The following is a 24,592-nucleotide window of genomic DNA, read 5'->3' as shown; positions in this document are numbered from 1 at the left end:
GCTTCGCTTGGCACTGAGTGATGTACTTCAGAATCCGTGGTCTTACTTCACAAACTTCACTGTTTAAAAACTTCCTTTTACTTCCTCGTGCCACACAGTAGGCTAGTCTTCGTAGCGTACCTGGCGGAAACGGTATTCTACAAAAACCTTTAAAGGTAATTTCTACAATCTCGAAACATCTGGGGTACGGTAGGCTACCATCCCGGATGTGTCACTGCACTGATAAGGTAGAGCAACGTCACAACATGCCCTCCCACTCACTGTGAAGTTAACAAAACGTAGAGCATGCAGAAGTTTATTGAGGAGGAATACATAGCCTACGGTTCAACCGGAAAGCACCAAGTTGAATTACAGTATAGAATTTCGCCCTCTGGGTGTTCGGTAACTTAGTGGAAATATGGAATCTGCCACAGAGAAGATTTTAGTGGCGCTGTATATGGTCTTCAGTAAGTAACCTACTTTTTAATTGTTTAAACTATGACGAGTAGTGCAGGTTTTCTTGATTAATTAATTCTGCGATTGCTGTAACGTATAAGGGAATGATATGTTCCAAATTCTGAGCGCACAAATCCGCAGGTAAACCTTTACAGCATAAGTGGATTATACAATCCTAAACGCTGTTTTGATTAACCTTGTTTTATGACGTGTGCTTTATAAATCTATTTTTATTGACATTTCACCAATTAATTTTTTCCCGTGTCCATACAGAAATGAAAATTGAAAAAGGATGACCAAAGTTTTGGCATCAGTTTACTTGGATTGTCTTTTGAAATTGGCTTTCAGTCAGTTACCCTCACTCATGATGAAATAAATAAGTAAAGTAAAATGAATGAATGAATGAATGAATGAATGAATGAATGAATGAATGAATGAATGAATGAAACAATTTTTAAAATATAAATAATAAATGTATATATGAGGCAGCAGTGCAAGGAGGTGATTGTTGTAGTTATTCTTTTTTGTGAACAGTATGGTATCTCTGCACATATTGGCTGCAGTTTACAATACTTTAGATATAAGATGTGCAACCTCCCAGATATAGAAATGCCCCATTTTCAAAATATATGAGATATAATTGCAGGACCATGTTAGCTGTAACCAGGCTAGGAGACGGAGAGTTTTCGCCAGAGCAGAGATTACACTGGCACACCCACAGGATATACTAGTCTGAAAGCAGCCATTGTATAATTACGCTGAACCCAATAAGAAGGGTCACTGGAGGTGACATATTTTTCAGCATATGACCCCTGTGATACAGACCTTACTGTCCATATAACCCAAACAGTCTGCAAAGTCCTTTTTACTGTAAAAACCTTGCTACTGAATACTGCTACATATAGGGCAAAGCTTCCTTCCTACTGTTGAAGACCTGAATGATTGTTAGCTAGGTTACAAATATTTGGCCTTTATAAAAAATACCATATCAAACACCTAATGAAATGGGATAGATATGTCAATTTGTAGTTATGTGTTCTGGACAGCTGGTGAATAACTGTGCTTTTGTGTAGCTGGAGTGTGTCACTGCAGGGGTTATAATTAAACGGGAAGTTGAGACATTTTACGGTTGATGTGGACCTTGAACTCCTACCAACACTTTGAAATGTGTAATATTTTGCTTATTGAGTGCTTTGGACATCATGAATGAGATTTTTTTTTTCATTCAGGACTAATAAACTATTGACTTTGAAAGTAAAAACTATTTTTAAAATAGGAAATTTCCCTTATACCAAGAAAATGTTTGCTTTCCCTTCCTGGGATTAGCGTGGACTGGTCACTGAACATTGAAATGGAATTACCTGCATCACCAGAGATTTGGCATCTCCAGCTACTATAATTAAAGCATTTACTTGGCATGGATTTGTGCAAATTAAAGTCAGTCCACTTTATAAAATGGATAAGCCTATCCTAGACCTCGGTAGGCTTTGGCTGCCTTTACCTTGCAACAAGAAATTTGGAAACACCTGTCTTGGTGGCAGTTTTGCATGCAAGTAAATGCAATTGTGTCTCTGCAAGGTAATTTCGCTGTGGAATTCCAGTGGAAATGTAGCAACTGTCACTGAAAAATGGGGTGTGGCCCAGGCCACAGCTTAAACCCCCTCATGCCCAGTCAGTGCGTTTCCTCGTTGTTTCCATGGAGACTGGGATTCCAGAGAGGGCTGGCACCGGGACTAACAAAGAACACTTTTAAATGTAGATGACAATACTTACTGACTAAGGCAGAGAAACCTTCAGCTTTGGCCCTTTTAACCCTGCTGATACTGTCACAATGTAGTTCCACTCAGCTGCCTGCTTTGTGGTTGCTAAGCTGGATAAACCTTTAATAGATTGGTGTTGTACAAACCATTTTGGGTGGATAGAGTGCGCTGGCCTACTTCGTCTTCAGTACCCACTGAAGCAGACTGCCAGATTTTTTTGTTAAAACAGCCGCCGTATTGACATTGCTCTTGAACTGCACTCATTTCTCAATGCTCATATTTTTAAGGAAAGTGTCAGTTATCCTACCCTTAATCTTGTAACAAAACATTTATATTCTAATAATGTTCTGACAATGTTCAGTATATTGACAGTCGACATTGTTTTGCCTATTGTAGTCATTCTATTATAAATTAATAATAAATGAGTTTGAATGACTTTAGGAAATAACTCATTTCTCAGTTTACTGCATGACATCCATCTTGAAAGGTCAAGCCTACAGTCACTAAGCTCATTGTAAATTTAAGACTATTACACATTGAGCTGCTAGAATATGATGATATCCATATCAGCATGTTAACTGAGATATAGCCCACATAGCTGTAATCCTTCAAGATTATTTAAAATTCCCTTTACTGCTTAAAACCAAGGCTAAAATCTGTGAGATTCAGATTCAGCTTCAGCATTATCATAACATCATAATCAATTGTCCCTCTAAGTTATAGTTTGGCTACGATATGGATATCTTAGGCTGGGTGTGAATTGGACATATATCGAGCACCTATGTTGTGACCAAAGAAATTATTATAAAAAATTAAATGCATAGTGCAGTTGTAATTCTCATCGAGGTCATTCAAGGTTGTAACGTTAGGATAGCTGCATATTGTGCATAGGCTATGGACATGTTGCATAAGGAAGGCCTAAAGTTCAAAATGAGACTTTCTCTCTGTGTCTTCTTTATAGAGACAGGAAGGTACCTGGTTTTTATATTTCTTTTTGCATTCATTATTTATTGTTTTTGTGCTGTTGATTGCAAACACTAATCATTCCCATTGCACCAGTTTTTTTTTTAATCTCATAGTGTTAATTTACCCTATGAAGTACACTGTGGAGATTACTTTTCAGTACTGCTGACAAACACAGAATTTCTCTCACAGGATCAAAAGACCTTTTTACATTATTGGTGGTTGCTAGCTGATTGAAAGTAAGCTATGAGTCCGGTGGTGGATGAAGTTGCACCGGGTTCCATGTCGGTGGCTTTACTTGCATGAAGTTGCAATATTTGGTTTAGTGATACAGATTTATACAGATGAACTACAGAAGTGCAAGAATCCAAATAAACCTGTTGCGACTTGCTTTACATCCTGTGTTTTTGTGATGCACAGAGTCTTGGCTAGGTATCTGTCTTGATGAGAGAGGAACAGCAAGATCCTGTGTGGACTGGTATGTGTTTTTGGAACATAAATTAATGCCAGTACAGTATTAAATTGCTGCACATATATTGCTAACCATATTTTCAGTTTCACACTGAAATGTTCAACTGAGTGTTCAACTCAATGTTCAGTGTTTTGACAACCTATTATAAGATTTGTTCTTATTGAGATACTCCCGGCAATAGGCGGCAAAGGCTACCATGCAGGATTGAAAGAATATAAGTTAAAAATCTAGAATTCATTGAAAATCCTTGAGCTGCAGACTCTTCACTGTTGTTAAGAAATGTACAGATCTAGGGTTCAAACATTACTTTTTATATCTGTGATATATTGAATTGCAGCATTGGTCATTTATCTTAACATAAGCCTCTTTTTTTCTTGGTGGAACACAACTGTGAAAGTTTTATTGCTTTGTTCTAGACCACTGAGTAAAGTGCAGTTGGAAAAGTTTGTTTTATGTGAGGAAAAATCACTCCAGCCCAAACTTCATTAATATTGGCTGTAACTACACGCAGACACGCACGCAAGCACCAAGAGGCCTGCAAACAGAAAAAGGAATGGGTCTAGCACATAGTTCCTCTGCTTCAACTAACGTGTGGTCATATCCGATCAGGTTAGCTAGGTCTGTCATATGCCTTGGAGGTTCTGCTCAACAAGATATATATATAGCTGTCCGTTTGATTATTTGATTCTATAGTACACAAGCAGAGTTTCTCAAAACATCTCTGAAGTGCCAAAATACTTATTCAAAATGTCATTGTACTGGCATGCTTTGGCTGCAATCTTATGTTATGTACCCACATCTTGTTCTAACTTGTTCTGATTGCTTATTACTGATATTGCTAGCTCTAGGTCACCAGCAATGGATCATATTTTCAAGGTGCAGATGTTGTTTTTCATCGGATTTGCCCCAACCTGCCATGACACAGTATAACCAATACTTTATTTTACAGGTTGCTGCATCAACTGTTCACACTCTTTCAATGTTGGAACATCGGGAGCCAAAGTATTCACTGGTCCGATGACTGAAGAGTTTGGATACGTTGTGAAACAGTTCATTAATCATCAAGGCAAATGGTAAGATGAGTTTGCTTTGTGGAAACCTTGCTCTTTAAGCATGTAAATTTTAGCTGTCTCTTGATGAGAAGTGAGAATAATCAAAGAAGAGACTGCTTCAGGCTACCTGTTTTCATGAACCCACAGTGCACATACTCCTGTCCCCATATCACTTTACTGATTAAGTCATTTTCATAAGCTACAAGATTTAAAGTCCTTTTTGTATTTTCATACATCTGATACACCGTACAATTGATATCCCCTGAGGGACATTTTGAGTAAATTTGGCATTTCCTGTAAGCTTGTAGTGCTCAGGACAAGTTCTCACAAACGTGTTGTGAATGTTGAGAAACCTGTGATATAATTTGATAATATCGCATCATTTACTTGTGGATGCAGGTTCCAGTAAGAACATAAACTTTGGATACACGGGGGTGGGGGTCACAATATCCCATCATTCCTTTCAGGAACCTGCAAATATACAAACATACATACAGTGCTGGCCAAAAGTATTAGGCTGCCTGTAGTTTTATTTTTCTTTTACTTCAGGTAGAGAAGAATTCAGTTAATATATGCACATTTGTTTAATAAAAAACTAAAATGGTATTAAGCCTGTGGTTTAAAAAATATATAAAAAAAACTTAAGGTAGGCAAGATTTCAGTCAGTTTAACTAACCCAACTGTATGGGATTACTCAAACCACAACATGGCTGCGACTGGACAGCACTGGGGCGCGCTTCTGCAGTCCTCTGTGTAAACCAGGAGATTGCAGTTTACAGGCCTCCAGTGTCCTATAATTCATTTTGTTTCCAGGAGATCTCTGAGGAGATGTGCTTTCCCTGTCTCAAGGGAAATTATTTTTTGCCTTCTTTCCACGAGAAATAAACACATAAAATTCTACAGTAAGTTAATCTATGCATGTAGCAATATAGTACATTAAGAGGGTTTAATTACAAAGAGATAGCTGGAAATAATGCCCTTCCAGCCCATGTGTTTTACAGGGACTTCAAAGAATGGACTCAAGCTTGATCGCAGAACAAATAAAAAGTCTGTTTTACCTCACCTTGATCCACCCCTTAGCCTGAGTCATCAAGTTAGACATTACAATGAGAACATCAGGAGAATGTTGCTCACCCAAGAGGCTACTCAGCCACTTGCACAATCCGTTGTCTGGACTACTGTAGCGCTGTACTGGCCAGCCTATCAGCAGCAGGCTACCGCTGCTGATAAAGAACGCTGCTACACACCTGGTCTCCAACCTGCCTAAATGCCACATGCCATTCACTGGCTTCCCACTTTCAGTTCAGATTTCTCACACTGACATGCAGTACCAAGCTGTGAATGGTACTGCCTCTATCTGTAGACAGACCTCTTTGTTCAGTTTCCACTCGTCAGCTGCCCTTCCTGGTGCCCACATCCCCCAGTGGTGAAACAAACCTTCCCCAGTCAGTCAGGAAGGTAGAGATCTCACTTCACCTCACCTTTTCAGACTACAGCTCACTGGGGCTACCATGTGCAGTGCACCTTTTCGAGCCACAAGTGGTTAAATTACAAATTTTACGCATTGTAATTGTATGCAACTAATGTACTAATGCACATTAGAAATCCAATGTGCCTGTAAAGATTCAAATACACACATTTATTTTGAAGTTTTTTTTTTTATGGACGGGTGACGCTGAAGTCAAATTAATATAGGAATTGATCATGAAGGAGTCAGTGTAGCGTTGAGTTATGGAGGTAAAAGATTCAGCAACATAGTGTGATATGGGACTTGTAATTGGGGCATTTAAAAATGTTTATTAAAAAGACTGTGTGTGTACTGTGTGTAAGATATACATTTTCTTCAATTCAGCTCAAAGGGATATTTAAAAAATATATTTTGATTTTACTCTCAACCATGTTAAAACCATTCAATATGAGAGAAAAGACTGTCCAGTCACAGCCAGTGGTGCTGCAGGTTAATGTGTAATTAACCACATCCCGCCACTGTGTGGGTGATTCTAGCAGAAGAGCAGGAGTAGAGCCAGACGATAGAGGAGCTAATTACACTGCATACTCTTAGCCAACATGCACTCAGTGAGCTTTCTTTGTTGTTTCCTAGTGTGCAGTCACCAATGGACCTCTGAGTAACTCTCTGACGACACTGCATTCCTGTAAATCTTGAATACTACGCTAGTTAAATCCATGTCCACTGTTGTTTCACCAAGCTGTTCAAGCCATGCTAATAAAATGGTTTTCAAACCAAATCATTTCATTGTATTATAGTACAGTATATTTGTACGGCAGTACATAAACAAAGCATAACCTGGGAGTTTGAACAGTCTGAACAGGTGGATTCAGTAAAACACAAGCATTACAGACATTATTTAAAATTGTTCCATTTGTTGCCAAAAATGCTCATGCACTTTTGGAGTACATTTTCTTATCTCTCAGAAATGTTTCTCCTCGCATACATTTTTGGTACCAGTTGTGATGTTGCGTAACTTCCTCAACAGCCATCTAGCAAAAGCTGCTAACAGCTGATATCTACATTCTTCCGGCCTGAGCAAGTGAACTCTACCACATAATAGAACCGATAGAAAAAAATATTGTATTCCATAATTCTGTAGAGCAACATTGTACATAATTGCTTTTGTGCGAGCACTACGTAGATATTCATCGCAGTTGTTTACTGGTGATATTTAGTCCCATGTTGCAATGCTGGTGACTGGTGAGATTTTTTTTTTTTTTTCAGGTCTCACTTCTTGTCCATGTGCAATATAATAAATCTGTATGGTGCAGGCACAGCCTCATTACAGTGTCAGATAACTGCTCATCTGAAAGTCCACCTTGTCATTAGAGTTCTAGATTGGCGTGAGTCACTTTATTTTTGTCGTGGGTAATTTACGCATGGCATTGAGCAGTGCTTTCACACGCAAGTCGCACACAATTTCGTCACTCCCCGTCTCATGATTGTGAAATATCCTTTAGTAGTATATTTGCTTTACAAACAGGATGTGGGATGTGAGAATACCTCCTTGATATTGCATCTGTATGATTTCATTACTCATGCTTCTCGTCTAGCCAGCATTGAGACATACTCACTAGCTAATTCCCACACAAAATCTTGTCATCTTATTATAAGCCACCCACACTGGCTGGAAATTTGCCTTAAACCCCCACCCTCTCGCGGCTTACCGTTAATTTTTTTTACCCCTAGGTTTCTGAATATAGACTACACAGAGAGTCTATATAGAATAAAGACACAGCAATGGGGAGATCCACCAAATGCACTACAGCTTCATTTACTCTGTGGTTCAACTGTACATTTTTCATCTCTCTTACTGTACGTTAGACAACATATTCCGATAATTTATGAAAAGAGCTGATGAATTTAATATTTGCAGACAGAAATTTGAATCTCTTTCAGTTTGCTACCATTTATAGCGGTGTTCTTTAATCCATTCAAAGAAAGATGTCAGTCTGGCAGACAGATTGGGAGGTTATGCTCACTAATCCTACACACTTTCTAATTCTCATTAATGACATTTTGTTCAACATTTTGTTACATTTTTTGTTAAATTTTTATTGCTGCATCATGAACAGCACAAACTACCAAATGGTAAAACTAGGTTAAACAACTGTACAAAGCTCTCAGTGTATCTAAAGCCGCGTTTCCACCGCAGGAACTATACCCCGGAACTAGGAACCTTTTGAGGAACTCAGTGCGTTTCCACCGCAGGAACTAGGGTCTAAATTTAGTTCTGGGGGCTTTGTTTTACCCCCCAAAACGTTCCTGCTCGGGGGGTAGTACTTTCCGAAAGTACAGGAACCTTTTGGGTGGAGCTTGCAGCGCTGAACATTTCTGATTGGTCGAGTACTCGTAGCATTTGTGTTGTATTTATTTTCCGCCATTACCCGCCATGTTTGAAAATATGCAGCGGCAAACCAATTTATTTTCATAATAACTTCAAATCAAACTTGTATGTTATGCGGCGCAGTAGCCTACTTTTGGTTATAACCTGTCAACGTCTTGGAATTATAACGTGTGCTCTTCTGTTCTTTTCTTGCTTTAGTATTCGTTTTATAAAATGCTAAGCATTCGTGCTGGGACAGCATATTACGTAGGCTACCAAAACATTCAAACGGATTCATTCGGTTGCTGAATATTTTCTTCCGGATTTTCTTTGTTAGCCCGTTGTAATTGACTCAAAACGTTTGATACAGTTATGTGAGGTATGCGGTAGTTCTGCATAATTAACATTGGTGATACAGTACAAGCAAACTGGAAATCACCTTCCGCACTTTTTATCCGGGTAAAATAACAGGTTAATTCTAGTAATCTTCGCTTTAGCTTTTCAGACTGCCGTAATTTTACTCAATTTTACTGCCATTTTTCAATTCCACGAAAAGACCAGGAAGACTATGGACTCATTTATGGTGCATGGTTCGCATCTGGAGGGCACACTTCGCTGCTCGGCTAGCAGTAACTTCGAAGGAAAGCAAACGGTGGCTGTACCACTACTAATTTACATTTTCACGCAAGTCCGAGTTTTCGTTCTATTCTTGTCATTTTGCGATTAGCCTATATGGAATTGACGACGAGAAAGTAATAAAACAGCAAATTGTTTACAACGTGTGCATGTTTTCTGCTGTTAATGAATGTGTTTGAGAGGATATATGAAAATCAATAAATACAAAAGTAACCATATATAGTCATTGTTGGTAACCCGTTGTATATACGTGGAATAAACCCCTCCGGGCTGTCCCGGTTATTAGAAAATAATGTAGGCTACTTCGGTGGTAGTATAGGGTTACAGAAGAAATCATATGACAGATGGACCGACGACAACGTCAGTGGGCTAATTTGCCTAATCTTCGCGGTACTTTAGACCCCGGTGGAAACGCAGACAACCATTGGCTGAAGGAACCTTTTAGTTCCTGGTAAAGTAGTTCCTGGGACTGAAAGTTCCGGGTAATTTTGGTGGAAACGCGGCTTAATTCCATGGTTGCCTCTTGTTGCAGACAATTTGCGGATGTGGTTTTACCATGCCAACACATAGCTACTGCAGTTATAATCAAGTAATAAAAATGAAAGGAAAAGATTAAATGAACAGCAGTGGTCAGCTAGAGCAAACAGAGTTAAGCTTTGCACTTAACGTAATTACAATATACCGTGATATTTTCACTGGAATGAAATTGACTTCACTTCCTCTGTTGTTTTCTGCTCAGGCTCCTGGTTGGTGCTCCCTGGAGTGGCTACCCACAGAACAGGAAAGGAGATGTTTACAAGTGTCAAATCCCAGGGTCCACAACCACTTGTGCAAAACTGGACATGCAAAGTAAGCTTCTACTTCTCAGAGAAAGCACACCAAATTTGATTTTTATCCCACACCACAGAGAGGACGCTCTCACAGACATAACACTCTCTGCTTAGCGTTTGGATATTGAAGGAGATTTGCCAAAATGTGCAGAAATTCCCAGGTAAAAATACTCTGTTCAGTTCTAAACTTTCCATTCTATTTCAGGATATGTCAGGATCCCAGATGTGAAAAACATTGACATCAACATGACTCTTGGTTTGACACTCACCCGGCCAGCCAGACAGGATGGATTCATGGTAAACTAAACTTGAAAGCGCAAAATTCAAAATTGTGAAAATTGGGGAACCCATGAAACAATGATGTGTTTTGGCATGACGAACATTGGTATTTCAGCTGCTTTTTACAGACGTGGTCAACGTAATTAAAGTTTGACTAATCAACTTTTTTTGCGACACAGTTGTAGGTTTCCGAGTTTGTACCCTGTGTTACTGACTGTTCATATCACACTATATTCGCCATAAATGCCTTCTCATTTATTGTATGAAAGCAGTGGGCCTCTCAGTTTAACACTGCTGCTTGTCGTCTGCTCTGTAGACATGTGGACCTCTGTGGGCCCAACAATGTGGCAGCCAGTATTTCACCCCTGGAATCTGTGATGAAGTGACCCCCCTCTTCAGTCCATTATCCTCATTCTCCCCAGCCATTCAGAGTAAGACCGCCCACCCAACATTCTTCTGTAATCAACTGAAGACTATTTAAAAATCCTTATGTTGTTTATTTTTTAAATCGTGTTATATCTTTTCAGCTTGTGGGGGTCCAATGGATGTCGCAATTGTTCTGGATGGGTCTAATAGCATTTGGCCTTGGAATCCAGTTGTTAATTTTCTCAAGAAATTGTTAGAAAATTTGGACATTGGTCCAGATAATACTCAGGTAAATGATTTGATTAAACTTGTTTACATAGTCTTTCATTATGACGCCATAAAAGAGGAAATCCACAATAAAACTGCAATAGATGTCTTGATGTTCACCGTTTGTACATCAACATCTTGCCTGGATAGGTTTTTCTCAAGCTTCATTAGAGAAGGTTAGCATTTTATGTTGTACCAAATCAAAGATCTCTAATCAAATTGAAGTGTTTATACTACATTTGATTACACTAAACTACTAACCTTTGCACACTATTTTTTTATTTAATGATAGTGTTTTGCAGTAGGTTTGTACATATTGCATAATATTTATATTTATTTTTAAAACTTGTCATTATATTTAAGCAGAAAATGTTACTAACAGTGTTATTAGCAATATAATATATTGCTGTTCTATATTCCACCTAAACCTGTTGCATACAGTAAAAATAACTATTTTACATATGTATTTTTTCATGTTTTCTTCCAGGTGAGTGTTGTTCAGTATGCAGTTGACCCATCTTTTGAATTCAAACTGAACTCCTATAAAACCAAAGAGTCCATCATTGCTGCTGCCTCAAAAATACCTCAGAAACAGGGTACTGAAACAAATACATTCCACGCCATTGAATTTGCAAGGTATGTTGGCTATACTAACCACATATTCATCGCACAGACACACACATACATACTTATACTGTGTATGATGTTTAAATATGCACATGATTATTATATTTATGATATTATCACAAAGTAGGCAATGATGAAATGTATGCCACCCTACATTCACAGCATATGTATTGAGTTAAAATCAGGATAAGAAAATGGGGTGTCTTCTCTCCCCTGAAATCAGATGTAAATCAGAATAGAGCGTTACCATGAACAGGTATGCCAGGGTGAATCTGAAAGAATGCCGAAACCCCAAGCAAATGTATTTGTGTGAGAAAAATCGGAGTATGCTTCATTCTAATATAAATAATTAAATTAAAAGTTAATGTAAAGCTGATTGATGCTCGTGGGAATATGACTAGCAATTTTCAGAGCAAACTGCGTGTTAACATAACATAACGTAACATGACGCCAAGCAGCCTATAGTGCTGAAATAAAATAGAAAAAACAAAACAAAACACATATGCTATATTTCCAGTTTTACTTCATAATTCACTGCCTCTGTACTTTCCAACAAGCTTTATTAATGTCATTCATTTGTTGTGACACGGGATAATCAAGGATGTAATGGTACTGTACATCTTGTTTTAAGGAAGAACGTTTTCTTGCCAGAAAATGGTGGCCGTCCCAGGGCAAGTAAAGTGATGGTGGTAGTGACAGATGGAGAGTCTCATGACAAGAGCATGAGGATCGATGTCATCGGGAAGTGTGAGGAAGCCAAGATCACACGCTTTGGCATTGCTGTGAGTATGGAGGGACTGGTCAAATCCCTGCCTTTAAAATGCTTCATGCATCAAGAAAGTAAGTTTTAGATCATGGGTTCCTGACCCCTTGTGGGGTCACGACCCCTTGTGGGGCCAGCTGATTTGAGGAGAGGTTCACCTGAAAATTTAGGGGAAAAAAAGAAAAATAGAATAAAAATAGAAAAGAAATTCTATTAAAAATAGAAATTTGTTGTCTATTTAAAATATGTGTGAGACATCACAACAAACCACCTATAATAAATAAGCATGAGGCACAAGATGCTGTGGTATATTGCCAATGTACTCACGGCTAATGGGTGTTGTTAGGGATGTGTGGGTGAGGTGTTGGGGTCACGTAATTTTGTGAACAATCGTTTGGGGTCGCATCAGAACAAAATTGGGAAACCCTGTTTTAGATTGCAGGTTTTATATTTTTTGAATTATATATAATTTGGTATAAGCTTATTATTTGTATCATGGAACACTAATAGATCACAACGGTTATATCAAGGATTGACGGTGTTTGTAATAAATTACCAAATGTGATTTATTAATTGTTATTCCTAGGTGCTTGGATACTACTTAAGAAATGAGTTGGACACAAAAAACCTCATTACAGAAATTAAATCAATTGCTAGTGCCCCAGCAGAGAAGTACTTTTTCAATGTCTCAGCTGAAGATGCTCTTCTGGAGATCGCAGGGACACTTGGGGACAGAATCTTCAACATAGAAGGTACATTCTGTTGTAAAATTATTTTATTTTACCAGCAACTGCATAATTTCCCCAGTAAATGATTAGAACATACTTATGTTTACTATTTATTTGCACTGTGTTTCATATCTATCTCAAAAATGCACTGGGAATAGATGCAGAAAAATAAATGAATAACCACCATAATATAGATTAATCACCCAAGGCTGAATAGTGCTTTTTAGACTGATTTTGTGTCGTCGTCTTCTGATAGGTACTGGGAAAGGAGGGGAGAATTTCCAAATGGAGATGTCCCAAGTGGGATTCAGTGCTCACTATTCCACTAAAAAGGTATAAATGATCCCATAAGTTACAAAAATGTATTCAGAGTTTGAAAGTTTGAAATGATTTTAACCTTCGGTCCTTTCCCCTTCACCCGTAGGATGTCATGATGTTAGGTGCTGTAGGAGCCTATGACTGGAGTGGCACTGTGGTCCACAAAACAACCCTGAAAACAGACACATTCCCCAAAAAAGCCTTTGAGAAAATCTTGGAAGACCGAAACCACAGTTCTTTATTGGGTAATACCATTGGGCTGTTATTTAATATCAGTTCAATACTGGGTCAAATACGCAGTTTTGTCTTGTTTTCAGAACTTGGTGGTGTTTTTTTCTCATCATTTTTGTTTTATATCAGTAAGCATTTCCCCAATGTTGCATTACAGACTGCTGAAAAACAAGCTTGGACTGCATTCTATCCTCTTAGTAAATATGCTTTTATATGTAGTACCTACCACTGTTGAGGAAACAGGATGTGGTACTGCCAGAAATACCCTGGGCAGATCACAACTATATGCTTCCTGTATTTGTGCAGGCTACTCTGTGACAACACTGTCTGATGGAAACACAGAATACTACGTTGCTGGTGCACCTCGTTCCAATCACACAGGTCAAGTCATAGTCTACACTATCAATGCCCAAGGGCAGCCAACAGTCATCGATTCAGAAAGAGGAGAGCAGGTAGGTTTTTTCTGTAAACATGCTAACAAACACTTAAAATATGCAGTTGCATTTATATTAGGCTAACATGATTTTCTGAGTCATGCAATAGGTCTGTCTTTTGTCGCTCTTTGCTTGCGATCCTAGATTGGCTCCTATTTCGGCAGCGTCTTGTGCCCCCTGGATGTGGATAAAGACAGTGTGGCCGATGTGCTGTTGGTCGGGGCTCCAATGTTCATGAGCGAATTCAAAAAGGAAAAGGGAAAGGTGCACATCTTCTCCGTCACAAAGGTGAAGCACACTCACAGTGCCGAACGTGTGTCACTATGTGGAATTTAGGAGCTGAAGAATCAGCGGAAAACATTTTGGACGTTGGTGGGATAGGCACGTCTCTTGGCGTTATTTGAACCCGGTTCCTCTGTCTGTTTCAGGGCGTTCTCAGTGATCAGGGCTTTCTGGATGGGCCGTTCTCCTCGGAGAATGCTCGTTTTGGCATGGCCATCGCCGAGGCGCCCGACCTCAACCTCGATGGCTTCAACGATGTGGTGGTTGGAGCCCCGCTGGAGGACAAAAACAGGGGCATCGTTTACGTCTTCAACGGAGACAGGAAGACCATCAGAAGACAGTACTCACAGGTGAGACTGAAATCATAGATTTTATATGGAGAAAATGTTATATATTGGATTATCAGTACTCAATGCTGCTGTATTTTTGCAAATGGTAAGTTCTGGTGATTCAAAAACAGTTTTGGGACCTAGGCATAGTCCAGTAAGAAGCAATCAGTATTTGCAATCATCCTTTGATAAACATGGGTAAATTGATTGCATGATTTAAGATCAAAATGCCTGAGCACTCCCACTTTGCCCTTCTTAACTGGGGAGAATTGGATTAACATCATGGATTACTTTCAATGCATGTATTTTAAGAATTCAGTTCAATCTAAGGTTGATTATTGACAGTATTTTTTGCAGCACAGCCCTGAACATCAGCCTGTTTTGTTACATTTTTTGCAACTACAAAAGTTTGAGTTTATTTGGATTGTTTTCTAGAAAATTCTGGGATCTGAATTGGATCCTAAACTGAAGTATTTCGGAAGGTCTCTAGATGTTTACAGAGATTTGAATGATGACACAATCCCGGATGTTTCTGTTGGAGCCTACGGCAATGTGGTTCAGCTCTGGTGAGTTATTCTTAATGGGATGCAATAGTTTATACCAGGGCCGGCCCTAGGATTTTCCTGGCCCTAAACAATTCTGTGGGATGCATATTCGTGGGGGGGGGGGGGGGGGTGCATCTCTTGGTGGTAAAGTCCTTCTTACATTACATTGTTATGAACTGTTCTGTTGCCGTTACATTTTAAATTTAGACCACTAGTCCCGCTATAGGGTATGAATTACGTAATTACAAAAATAACGTTATTTACCTTAAACATAAACATTGGATCGTGTGGCCCCCCCTCGTGGCCGTGTGGTCCCCCTGGCGGTTGTGGCCGTAAACAACTGCAAAGAGCATTTATGCCATGGGCCGGCCCTGGTTTATACAAGGCTCGGTGCCACAAAGCTATACAGATATCCCATGTGCAGAGAATGGAATGAGATGTGCTACATTAGAGGATTTGAAGTAGTACCCAGTGGATAGAAGCCTTTTATTTTCACTGGCTATCAGAGGTATTATTTTCAGAAACAGCATGTGAGTTTTTATCTGTTGCCACATACAGGGTGATGTGGTACATCTATATGGACCTCTTGCGTCATATCATAACCAGGTCAATACCAAGTGTGTGTTGTTTTAGGACCAAGGTGTAAAATCACTGCATTATGGTCCAGCATTATGAAGCGCTAATAGAATCTGTGGTTTCAGGTCCAGAGGGTTAGCGACTGTGAAGGCAACCGCCACCTTCTCACCTGATAAAATAAGCATCCTCAGTAAACCCTGCACTGTCAATGGGAGGAAGGTCTTCTGTTTCAAAGCCAAAATCTGCTTCAGTGCATCGTTTAAGCCAAAAGTACCAGTAGGACCTGTTGGTAAGAGTGTCTTTTCTGACAATTTCATCCTAAGATTATGTAATCGATGTGATAAATAACTTTTATTGTGATAAAACGAATAATGGGTTTACATACCACGAAATATTTTGAAATGATTTTGTTTCTTATAAATCTCATCCAAAAATCTGTTGGCAGCGTTCTCTGTATTCGACAATAATTTTACTTCCTGTTTTACTCTCATCCCCTGTGGCAGCTGTTACCTACAAACTCACCCTCGATGCAGATCTGCAGTCATCTCGTGTCAGTTCAAGGGGCCTGTTCACTAACAACAATGAACGACATCTGCAGAAAGATATCGCAATTTCCGCACAGGGAGTGTGTGAAGAATATGAGGTTTATGTTCAGGTCAGTGGAAACTCAAACAGCCTCATCTGAATCAGTAATTCAGACAAAATAAATAAATAAATAAATAAGTAAATGAATAAATAAACCCAGTTTGAAGTTGATGACCTCTTATAAAACTACTATTACAACATATTAGAAACACACTGTCAATGTCTAATACATCTGAGAATGCATCATAAATGCTCTATTCTAATAATTTATAGGGCGTACTTTCTTGTAATGTGTTATTTTCTGCTGAAAGACTTAATATTGGAACAGACCTCAAGCCTCATCGGACATAACCACACCTGCAGACTTAGGAGATGATTACAAGAAAAAAGATTGCAACCCAAAAATCACAGATTCCAACACTGGCTGGAGTTTTGCTATTGTTTCCTTGAGCATGGTATTAAATTGAATTGGTTCTAGAAAAATATCCACCGATATCAGACATTCCTATTGGTTTGCCTCTGCTACTTTCGAACAGGAAGCCCCAGACTTTGTGAACTCCATTGGCCTACGAGTGGACGTCGACCTGCAGAAGCCTGACGCCAACCCTGTACTTGATGCATTCAGTCCAAACGCTTGGGAATTCTTTGTGAGTTTCAAATACATGGCAGATCTAATTTGCACTGTGCATTTAGATTGTACCTACTGCATAGTAATATTTTGTTCATATGTTGGCAGATCCCCTTCTCCAAGGAATGTGGTTCTGATGATGTCTGTGTAAGCGATCTGGTGTTGAACGTCAAGAGGTCATCCGACACATCAAGGTGAGCTTTCGTCAGTGGGCTCTTACAGTACAGTGTTCTTACAATACAATGTTCCATTGCGAACAAAACGCCTAGGTCTATCCATTCCATACGAAACCATGCAGTTATACCAGCAAGTGGGCTTCAGTCAAATATTAAAGCATCAATGGAAACTAATTTGTTCCAGTGTTTCTGAATTCCCCATCAGCACACTGAGCTTAGGGAAACATTGTGTGGCTCACTGCAGTGTCTTATTGAAAGAGTCTGTTTTTGTCATTTTTAAAGCCCGCTCTTGCATTATTAACATGAAGGTCTTTTCTGGGAAGGTCTTCTATTTTGGAATTGTTATATATTTTCTATTATATTCTATATATATATATATTATATAATTTGTGCTTTTTATTTTTTGAAAAACCATAACTGTTGTGGAATTCAAGTGGGAATGGACAACATCTAGTAAACTTGTGGTTCAGACTTTTTATTATCAACACCAATCATCATAAATGTATTGCGGTTATTTTGAACAGTAAACTTGTATCATGTCTTCAGTTTATCAAAACAACATGAAGAATTTGTATGCTTTTCAGCTTTATCATCAGTAACACTCTGGAAGATGATACTGTACTTTCATATTACTAACTTTTTGCATATTATATTTAATGTTTCATTAGCATATGTAATTATTATAATGCATAACTAATGCTTTAAGGAATTTATTATAAAACATCAGACTCACATGAAGTTATTGTATTGCAGCTCCACCCCATTTTTGGTCAGCAACAAGAACAGAAGAGTTTCCTTTGACATTTCTGTGGAAAACAAGAAGGAGAATGCTTACAATTCCAGAGTCATTGCAATGTTCTCCAACAATCTGTTCTACGCATCTATAACCCCACCTGTATGTCTGGCTGCCCTTCATTTACTAGCTAAAAATTAACTGGTGTAATATATTGCAATTTCAGTTCTTAATCTTATCATTATCCTGATAAAAAAAATCAACATTGATTTTACAACAACAGTGATTTTAGGTCTACATTTGATTCTTTTAAAGGGCACCTATATAATTCCAAGTTCTGTCATTGTGACTGTGGTAAATAGATAAACTTTGCTGTCGTTTTAGAGTGATGGAACTGAGGTCAAATGCGCCTCTCAAGAAACTGGAACGATGTCCTGTCAACTGGGATACCCTGCTCTCAATACAAACCAAAAAGTGAGTCTGACATGGCCTGCATTGCTGCTTCACACGTTGTGTTTTATTTATTTCTCCTTAATTTAACCAGGAAGTGCCATTGAGATATGAGATCTCTTTTACAAGGGAGACCTGGTCAAGACAACAGAAGCAATAAAATCTACAGTGCATCACACATAAAAACATATAACATACAGTACATGAGAAAAAGTGCTTGAATGAATCCAAAACAGCATATTTTCAATGGGGACCCAGGCTACAGAAAGCCACACTCTTTTTTTTGTAACACCGATTTAAATTTATCAGGTGTAACCGGAGTATCTAAATGGATAAGGTAGTGTAGCCCATTCCATGCCAAAGCAACAAAATGAGAAAAAGACCCTTTCTTAATTCAGAAAGTTCTCTTCGTTTTTTTCTTGGCTAACTTTGAGAATTAGCTACCATGTGGACGTGGTTTAGTAGCTACGAGAGGCAAAACATAGTAGGCTACAAAGATAGCAGGGAAGTTTCCCAAAAATGGCCTTATATATAAAAACCTACATGTGTAACTTCCTACATGGGCATGATAGAGCTGTGCATTGTGAGCCACAAACCGACAGATGCCAAGTAAACCGGGCCTACGACCTAGGTATCTGTACATCCCAAAAGCTAGACCTATAATTAAGCTATAATCTACAGCTAAATATTTATGGTCTAAACTAGCGCATGTTGTGTAGCCTAAATGTTGAGGTGTGTGTATAAACAGGAATACAGCATGACTCATCTACCAAGACCAGCTGTAAGGAAGATGACCACGTGTGCAGGGTTTTCTAGCACTGCTTCCAGGCCTCTTGTCTGGTGCCTTTGTTTCTTTGTTCAAGTATTACGTTTTGGTTCAGGTGGGAAAAGGACGATTATAACAAACAAACAAACTAAAACAATATGCACACGATGGTGAGGCAACGAAATGTTTAAAGTCTGGTGCTGGAAGAGGTTGGTAGGTGCTCCCAAAGAGTCATTGGTACATAGACTGGATCCAAAACAAAATATTTCTATCTAACCCAAAAAATAATCATAATTTTTTTTTTTTTAAACAGCAGGGACCCCTCCAAAATTCTGTCAGTCACGCTACCTGTCTGTAATTCTCTGTAACAACAATACTTAATTTTTACAATATGCTTGATACACAAAATGAACAGAACAAACTACAGCTACAAACTCCTCCGTCCAAAGTCTCTCCAAAATGGCCCCACTTGACCTGCCGTCTCCTCCACTTCCTGTCAGACGGTCCTAAATTCAGACTTCCTGCTGAGGGAGGGATGTGCCCCATGTCTTGCTGTGCGTGAAGGATGCAGTGTGTGTGTAAACTCGAAGAAACTAAATATAAACGAAACGCATGTGACTAAACTAAACGTATGAGCAGGTGACCCTGTCTTAACAAATGACCTTGGGCTAAATGCGGTGAATCTTCTTTCTATAGGTGACGTTTGGAATTAACTTTGACTTCAATCTGAAACAGCTGCAGAGGGAAGCACAAGTTAACTTTGAGGCTGTAAGGTGGGAGAAAAGTTTGGTCAGTTTTTGCAGTTGAGCATGTGATCATACATTTGGAATGTGGCCCCAACCTTGTTCCGATTTCTCTTCAACAGTGACAGCACAGAAGAATCGCCCAACAACAACAAAGCTGATATCTCTTTTCCAGTTCAGTATGACTCTGAAATCAGTTTGACAAGGTATGTCCTGTTATGCTTTAACGGAATAAAAGATGAATATACCCATACAATTTCAAGCAAATAATTTTGGCAGAGAAATCTATTTTCATTTCAAGTACCTCTTGAATGAAACTGAAAATGAAATTTTGAAAGAAAAATGCACAGATATGGGTGCTAAAGTACATATAAACTACCAGTTTTCAGTTTCAATAAAGTTATCATTAAAGGGTTACAACAAACCAGTGTGGTAAGCCTTGTAATCTTGTAATCTTGATCTCTGCTTTTTGTACTCTCTCTGCTTTTCTCCGCAGAGAGGCCAATATAAATTTTTATGTTGTGAATGAACACGCCCCAGTAAAGACTACAGTGACAGACTACAATGACATTGGTCCAGAATTAAACTTCGCACTGAAAGTAAGAACATTTCAGAACATGTTTGCCGCAGTACGTCATGTTAGTGATGACATAGTGAAACTTCACGAGCCACAGAATGGGTGGAGCCCTCCCATGAGTTTAAACATCCCATTCCGACCCATTCCGTTGGATTTACTGGTATCAAGTGATTTCCGAGAGAAGGCGCAGGACGTGCACTCTGACCTAAACTGGCTGTGATTAAGCTGCGTATGGTTTCTCTTTCAGGTTTCCACAGGGAACTTCCCGGTTAGCCTGGTCTACCTCACAGTCTCCTTCCCAGTTTACACTAAAGGAGGAAATCCATTGTTCTACTTAACAGGAGTCAACACTCAGCCAGTGAGTCAGGCAGTACTTCACCCACTGACCCTATATAACTGCAACTGGCACAATAATAGTTCTCGTAAACACAATGGGATAATTGTAAGCCAGGATGCCTTGAAGAATAGAGAACATGTGGGATTTCCTTGGAAATGACCCACTACAGGGGTGGTTGCAATCTACCCGGCCATGGAGTTAACATGTTGGCAGCAGGTACAACAGAGACTGTGTCTCTTTATACATGGTCCCCTTCCTGTTTCCTGTTCCCTGCAGGTCAGCGATGTGACCTGTGAGGTAAGCGGCCTGATCGACCCGCTGAAGATCAAGCAGAAGCCCCACACAGCCTCTTTCTCCAAGGAGAGCCTCAGAGGACAAAAGGAGTTGGTGAGGCATTCATTTCTGCCATAACCATGCAACATCTAAACCTTCAAGGATTTGAAGAAAATTGGAACACAATGATGTTTGATTATAAGAACCAGTCAGTTATTTTGCCTGCTATATAGCTTTATTTGTGATGATTCTGATGTTTATAAATGCACATACAGTACATACTTTGTGTTTTGCTTGCCTGGCAGGACTGTGAGAGTGCCACGTGTAAGTCTATGAAATGTTTGCTGAAGGATATGGGAATAAAAAGTCATTACTTGGTCAATATCACCACAAGGATCTGGAATGGTACACTGGCCTCGGTAAGTTTAACATCACAATGTGTCCTGTGTAATACGAATCCACTGCAAAATGTTTTACCTGCGACAACTGAACAGAAAGCTTACTGTACCAGCTTGAAGGCAAGCATAGATCTTTTTTAATTCACAATGTTTCTTTCTTTCTTTCTTAATGTACAGTCAACCTTCCAGTCCATTGAGCTCGCTGCAACTGCAGAAATAGAAACTTCGCAGCCTGAACTTCTAGTCATCAGTCATAAGAAGCTTCCGGTAATGAGCCCAAAATTAAACATCCTCTTTGTGCTTATACTTCATATCTCTATATTACATTCAATAAATCTTAATTCATGAGAAATAACAAAATAATTAAACACATTTGATTATTTTGTTATTTCTCATGAATTAAGATTTATTGAATATAATATAGAGATATGAAGTCACGAGCAAGCCAGCTTAATAACTGCAGTTTTTACGTTAAACTATCCAGTTTATATGATCACTGTCAGTGTACTTTGTGTAATCATCAATGTGTAGTTTTCTACGGTCAGTAATTCTCCTGGGAAAATGCATAAATGCACATAACCAAAAACAAATCAGATACCCATCATGGTATGTCTTGCTCTTGAATTTGCTTTCAAAGAGTGTTTTCCTTAACAGAATTCTTTATACTCAACGGAATAGCACTGTGACAGAAATGTTTGAAGTGCTGCTTTCTTCAGCAAACACTGACCTCTTGTGGTCAATAAATGAATAGCAAGTGGAAACCAACAAATTATCATTTCAGCAAAATGTTCTCATAGATGTGGCTGCATTTGTCCCTTTCCCCATCTGCAGGTAGCAATAATCATCAGTAAGCCAGAAGAGACAGCAGATGTGCCCATAGGAGTGATTGTGGGGAGTGTGATAGGAGGTTTGCTGCTATTAGCCATCACAGTTTTCCTGCTCTGGAAGGTAACACTCTCTCTATGTCCAGCCACCATGTTGAATTCAATGGCATTATTGCCTGTAACACAATCAACCTTATGCTTTAACCTGAGCTTAGAATTCCTCTCAAAGGAAAGTTCAAAGCAGCCCACTATGCGCTGCATATGTTTTCATTGAAATAAATAGTAATCATTATTTCAGGAATCTCATGTGACAGGATTTTTTTTTTTCCTTGTCAGCACATGACCTGAGAGCACATACTACAGGGTGCAGCTGTGTGCATATCTCACAACAGCCTTACTGAATCTCTCGTTCGCTTATTAGCTATGCTTAAACGTGCGTACAAGTGTGCAAGTCACATGCCAGCACCTCACTTGGCCCGATTTTCTTTTTTTTCAGTTTGGCTTCTTCAAGAGGAAGTACCACCAGCTGATGAAGAATGAGCACGAGAACGAGGACGAGACAGAGAATGCAGGACTGCAGGCAAACACTGCTTGAGTCTTCCCTGCCAGGCTGGAGGAGCCGGAAACGGCTGCCTGAGAGGTCCTCGTGCTCGCCTCTTCACCGCAACGGAAAAGGGAAATCAATTTACGGAAATCATTTGACGCCGGGACCCCCGGAAAAGCAGGCCTTGCACTAGCTGCGGCCACCTAGCCGCAGACTCCGTCGACCTCCTTCGCTGGGTGGATGTGCTTGTTGCTTTGCAGGAAGGCTCGTTTAAAGGCCGGCGACGTGGGGGACACAATGAAATAGATGCCTCGGAGAGCCAAAATGAAACGCAGAGTTCGATCAATGTTAGATAAAGCTGACTCTCAGACTACAAAGCACAATGATAGCACTGTGTCTGCCTGCAAGCAGGAAAATTAAGTAATTACTGGACTTTTCCCCCCTAACGCTGAACTGAAATATTGTTTGGCTCCTGATGCCATACTTGTGTATGGAAGCTTTAGCACTTTTCTCCATTTGGTATTGCTGCCTCAGTGTAGCTGAGGGCAATAAATACTTGCATATGGTTTTAGCATTAAGTAGGATTGGGCAGGCTTGTTTGCTGAGGATAGCAGGATGGGGTTAGAATTTTTTCTTTTCATTGCAAGACATGTATCCTATCCATCGCAGGGCCCACACACCATTACTCACACACTCATATCTACAGGCAATTTAAACCTGCCAGGTAGCCTAACCTGCATGTCCTTGAACTGTGGGAGGAAACACACATGGGGAGAACACGCAGACCTCCACACAAAAAGGCCCCAGCGCGGATTCAAACCCAGCCCTTCTTGCTGTGAGGTGGCAGTTCTTCACTGTACCACAGTGCCACCCGTCTTATTTATTAACTGTAAATAAATTACTTGAAAATACAGATCAAATGGAATGTGTCCAAATACCCCATCTCTCGCATACGGCGATGTACTACTCAAAATAGGTACAGAACTTACAGAGCTGTAACTCAATGTAAAATGAAACTGCTGAAGCTGAATTGTTTTATGGATGGTAACACTGGCTGTCTACAACCCCCCTTGAAAAGCAATTATTTAGCAAGTTAAAATTTAACGTTAATGTTAATGTTTAACAAATACAAAGCCATATAATGCAATATACAAGTAAGGGAAATCATTCCCAGAACTCTGACTCCATGATGATCATGCTAACAGTGCAAAACCCAAGATATCAATGCCATTTGGATGGGCTGAATACAAAAAGCTCCAATGACAGAAACCATTCCAGATATTCACTTTGCGTGCTCAACTACTACCATTATGTTTGTTTACCAGGGACGGGGTCAATTTCATTTCAGTTTAAGAAATGAATTGAAAATTGCACATTTAACTCTTTTTTTAAATGATTAAACACTGTTACTTCGTTTCCTGAACTGACTGAATTGAAATTGAATTCCCGCTCTGTTGTTTACATAAGATGTACATACTTTATCAGTTATACATGATCCAGCATTTCATTTTCCCCAACAAAGGTGAGAAATATCGGCCTTGTTGTTTGTAAACATTACGCAGTTCCCATCACAGGTATAAGTGCAAGTTTATGTGGTTTACACATACCAGACTGATGGAATGTTGTGGACTGCATTTCTTTGCATGAGTTTTTTTTTTTTTTTCTATAAACGGGTACGATGCTTCTAGTTTCTTTCAAATATATTTTGATTTCTATTTTTAAACAGATTTCAGGACCCCTTGTTCTTGATTGTTGAAAAGTATTTTATATCTGCTGTATGATGGATTTTTAATAAATATTTATGAAAGGGGTCTTTTGCTCTGTTTTTT

General features: G+C 39.2%; 1 protein-coding gene and 1 long non-coding RNA gene across 3 annotated transcripts; one reads left to right on the top strand and one right to left on the bottom strand.

Annotated features, from left to right (window-relative positions):
* The first annotated feature begins 240 nt into the window (after window positions 1–240).
* Window positions 241–24,574, top strand: LOC135238890 (integrin alpha-2-like). 2 transcript variants are annotated; one of them, XM_064307039.1, is made up of 30 exons: window positions 245–446; window positions 4,580–4,703; window positions 9,894–10,003; window positions 10,190–10,281; window positions 10,580–10,694; window positions 10,791–10,918; window positions 11,384–11,532; window positions 12,155–12,305; window positions 12,873–13,038; window positions 13,271–13,347; window positions 13,439–13,577; window positions 13,870–14,015; window positions 14,142–14,285; window positions 14,426–14,629; window positions 15,044–15,174; window positions 15,855–16,018; window positions 16,233–16,384; window positions 16,851–16,961; window positions 17,051–17,136; window positions 17,872–18,013; window positions 18,236–18,325; window positions 19,764–19,840; window positions 19,933–20,016; window positions 20,307–20,409; window positions 20,635–20,745; window positions 21,001–21,111; window positions 21,303–21,416; window positions 21,573–21,662; window positions 22,227–22,343; window positions 22,716–24,574. In XM_064307039.1, exons 1-30 carry the CDS (start codon window positions 398–400, stop codon window positions 22,812–22,814), a joined length of 3,576 nt encoding a protein of 1,191 aa, XP_064163109.1. In that variant the 5' UTR covers window positions 245–397; the 3' UTR covers window positions 22,815–24,574. The 2 variants fall into 2 exon arrangements, with proteins under 2 accessions (XP_064163110.1, XP_064163109.1); XM_064307040.1 differs by lacking the exons at window positions 20,307–20,409; window positions 21,001–21,111; window positions 21,303–21,416; ... (1 more) ...; window positions 22,227–22,343; window positions 22,716–24,574 and having other exon boundaries at window positions 241–446; window positions 20,635–20,743.
* On the bottom strand, window positions 13,547–17,924 carry LOC135238894 (uncharacterized). Its single transcript, XR_010325225.1, has 2 exons — window positions 17,852–17,924; window positions 13,547–14,554 (listed from the first exon to the last, which is right to left on the bottom strand). It is a non-coding gene; the product is annotated as an uncharacterized LOC135238894 (long non-coding RNA).
* Window positions 24,575–24,592: the final 18 nt, after the last annotated feature.

This window comes from Anguilla rostrata, chromosome 14 (genome assembly GCF_018555375.3).
Source record: "Anguilla rostrata isolate EN2019 chromosome 14, ASM1855537v3, whole genome shotgun sequence".
In the NCBI taxonomy this organism is placed as follows: Eukaryota; Metazoa; Chordata; class Actinopteri; order Anguilliformes; family Anguillidae; genus Anguilla; species Anguilla rostrata.
Note: the sequence above shows the minus strand (reverse complement) of the source record. Positions and strands in the feature narration are given on the sequence as shown.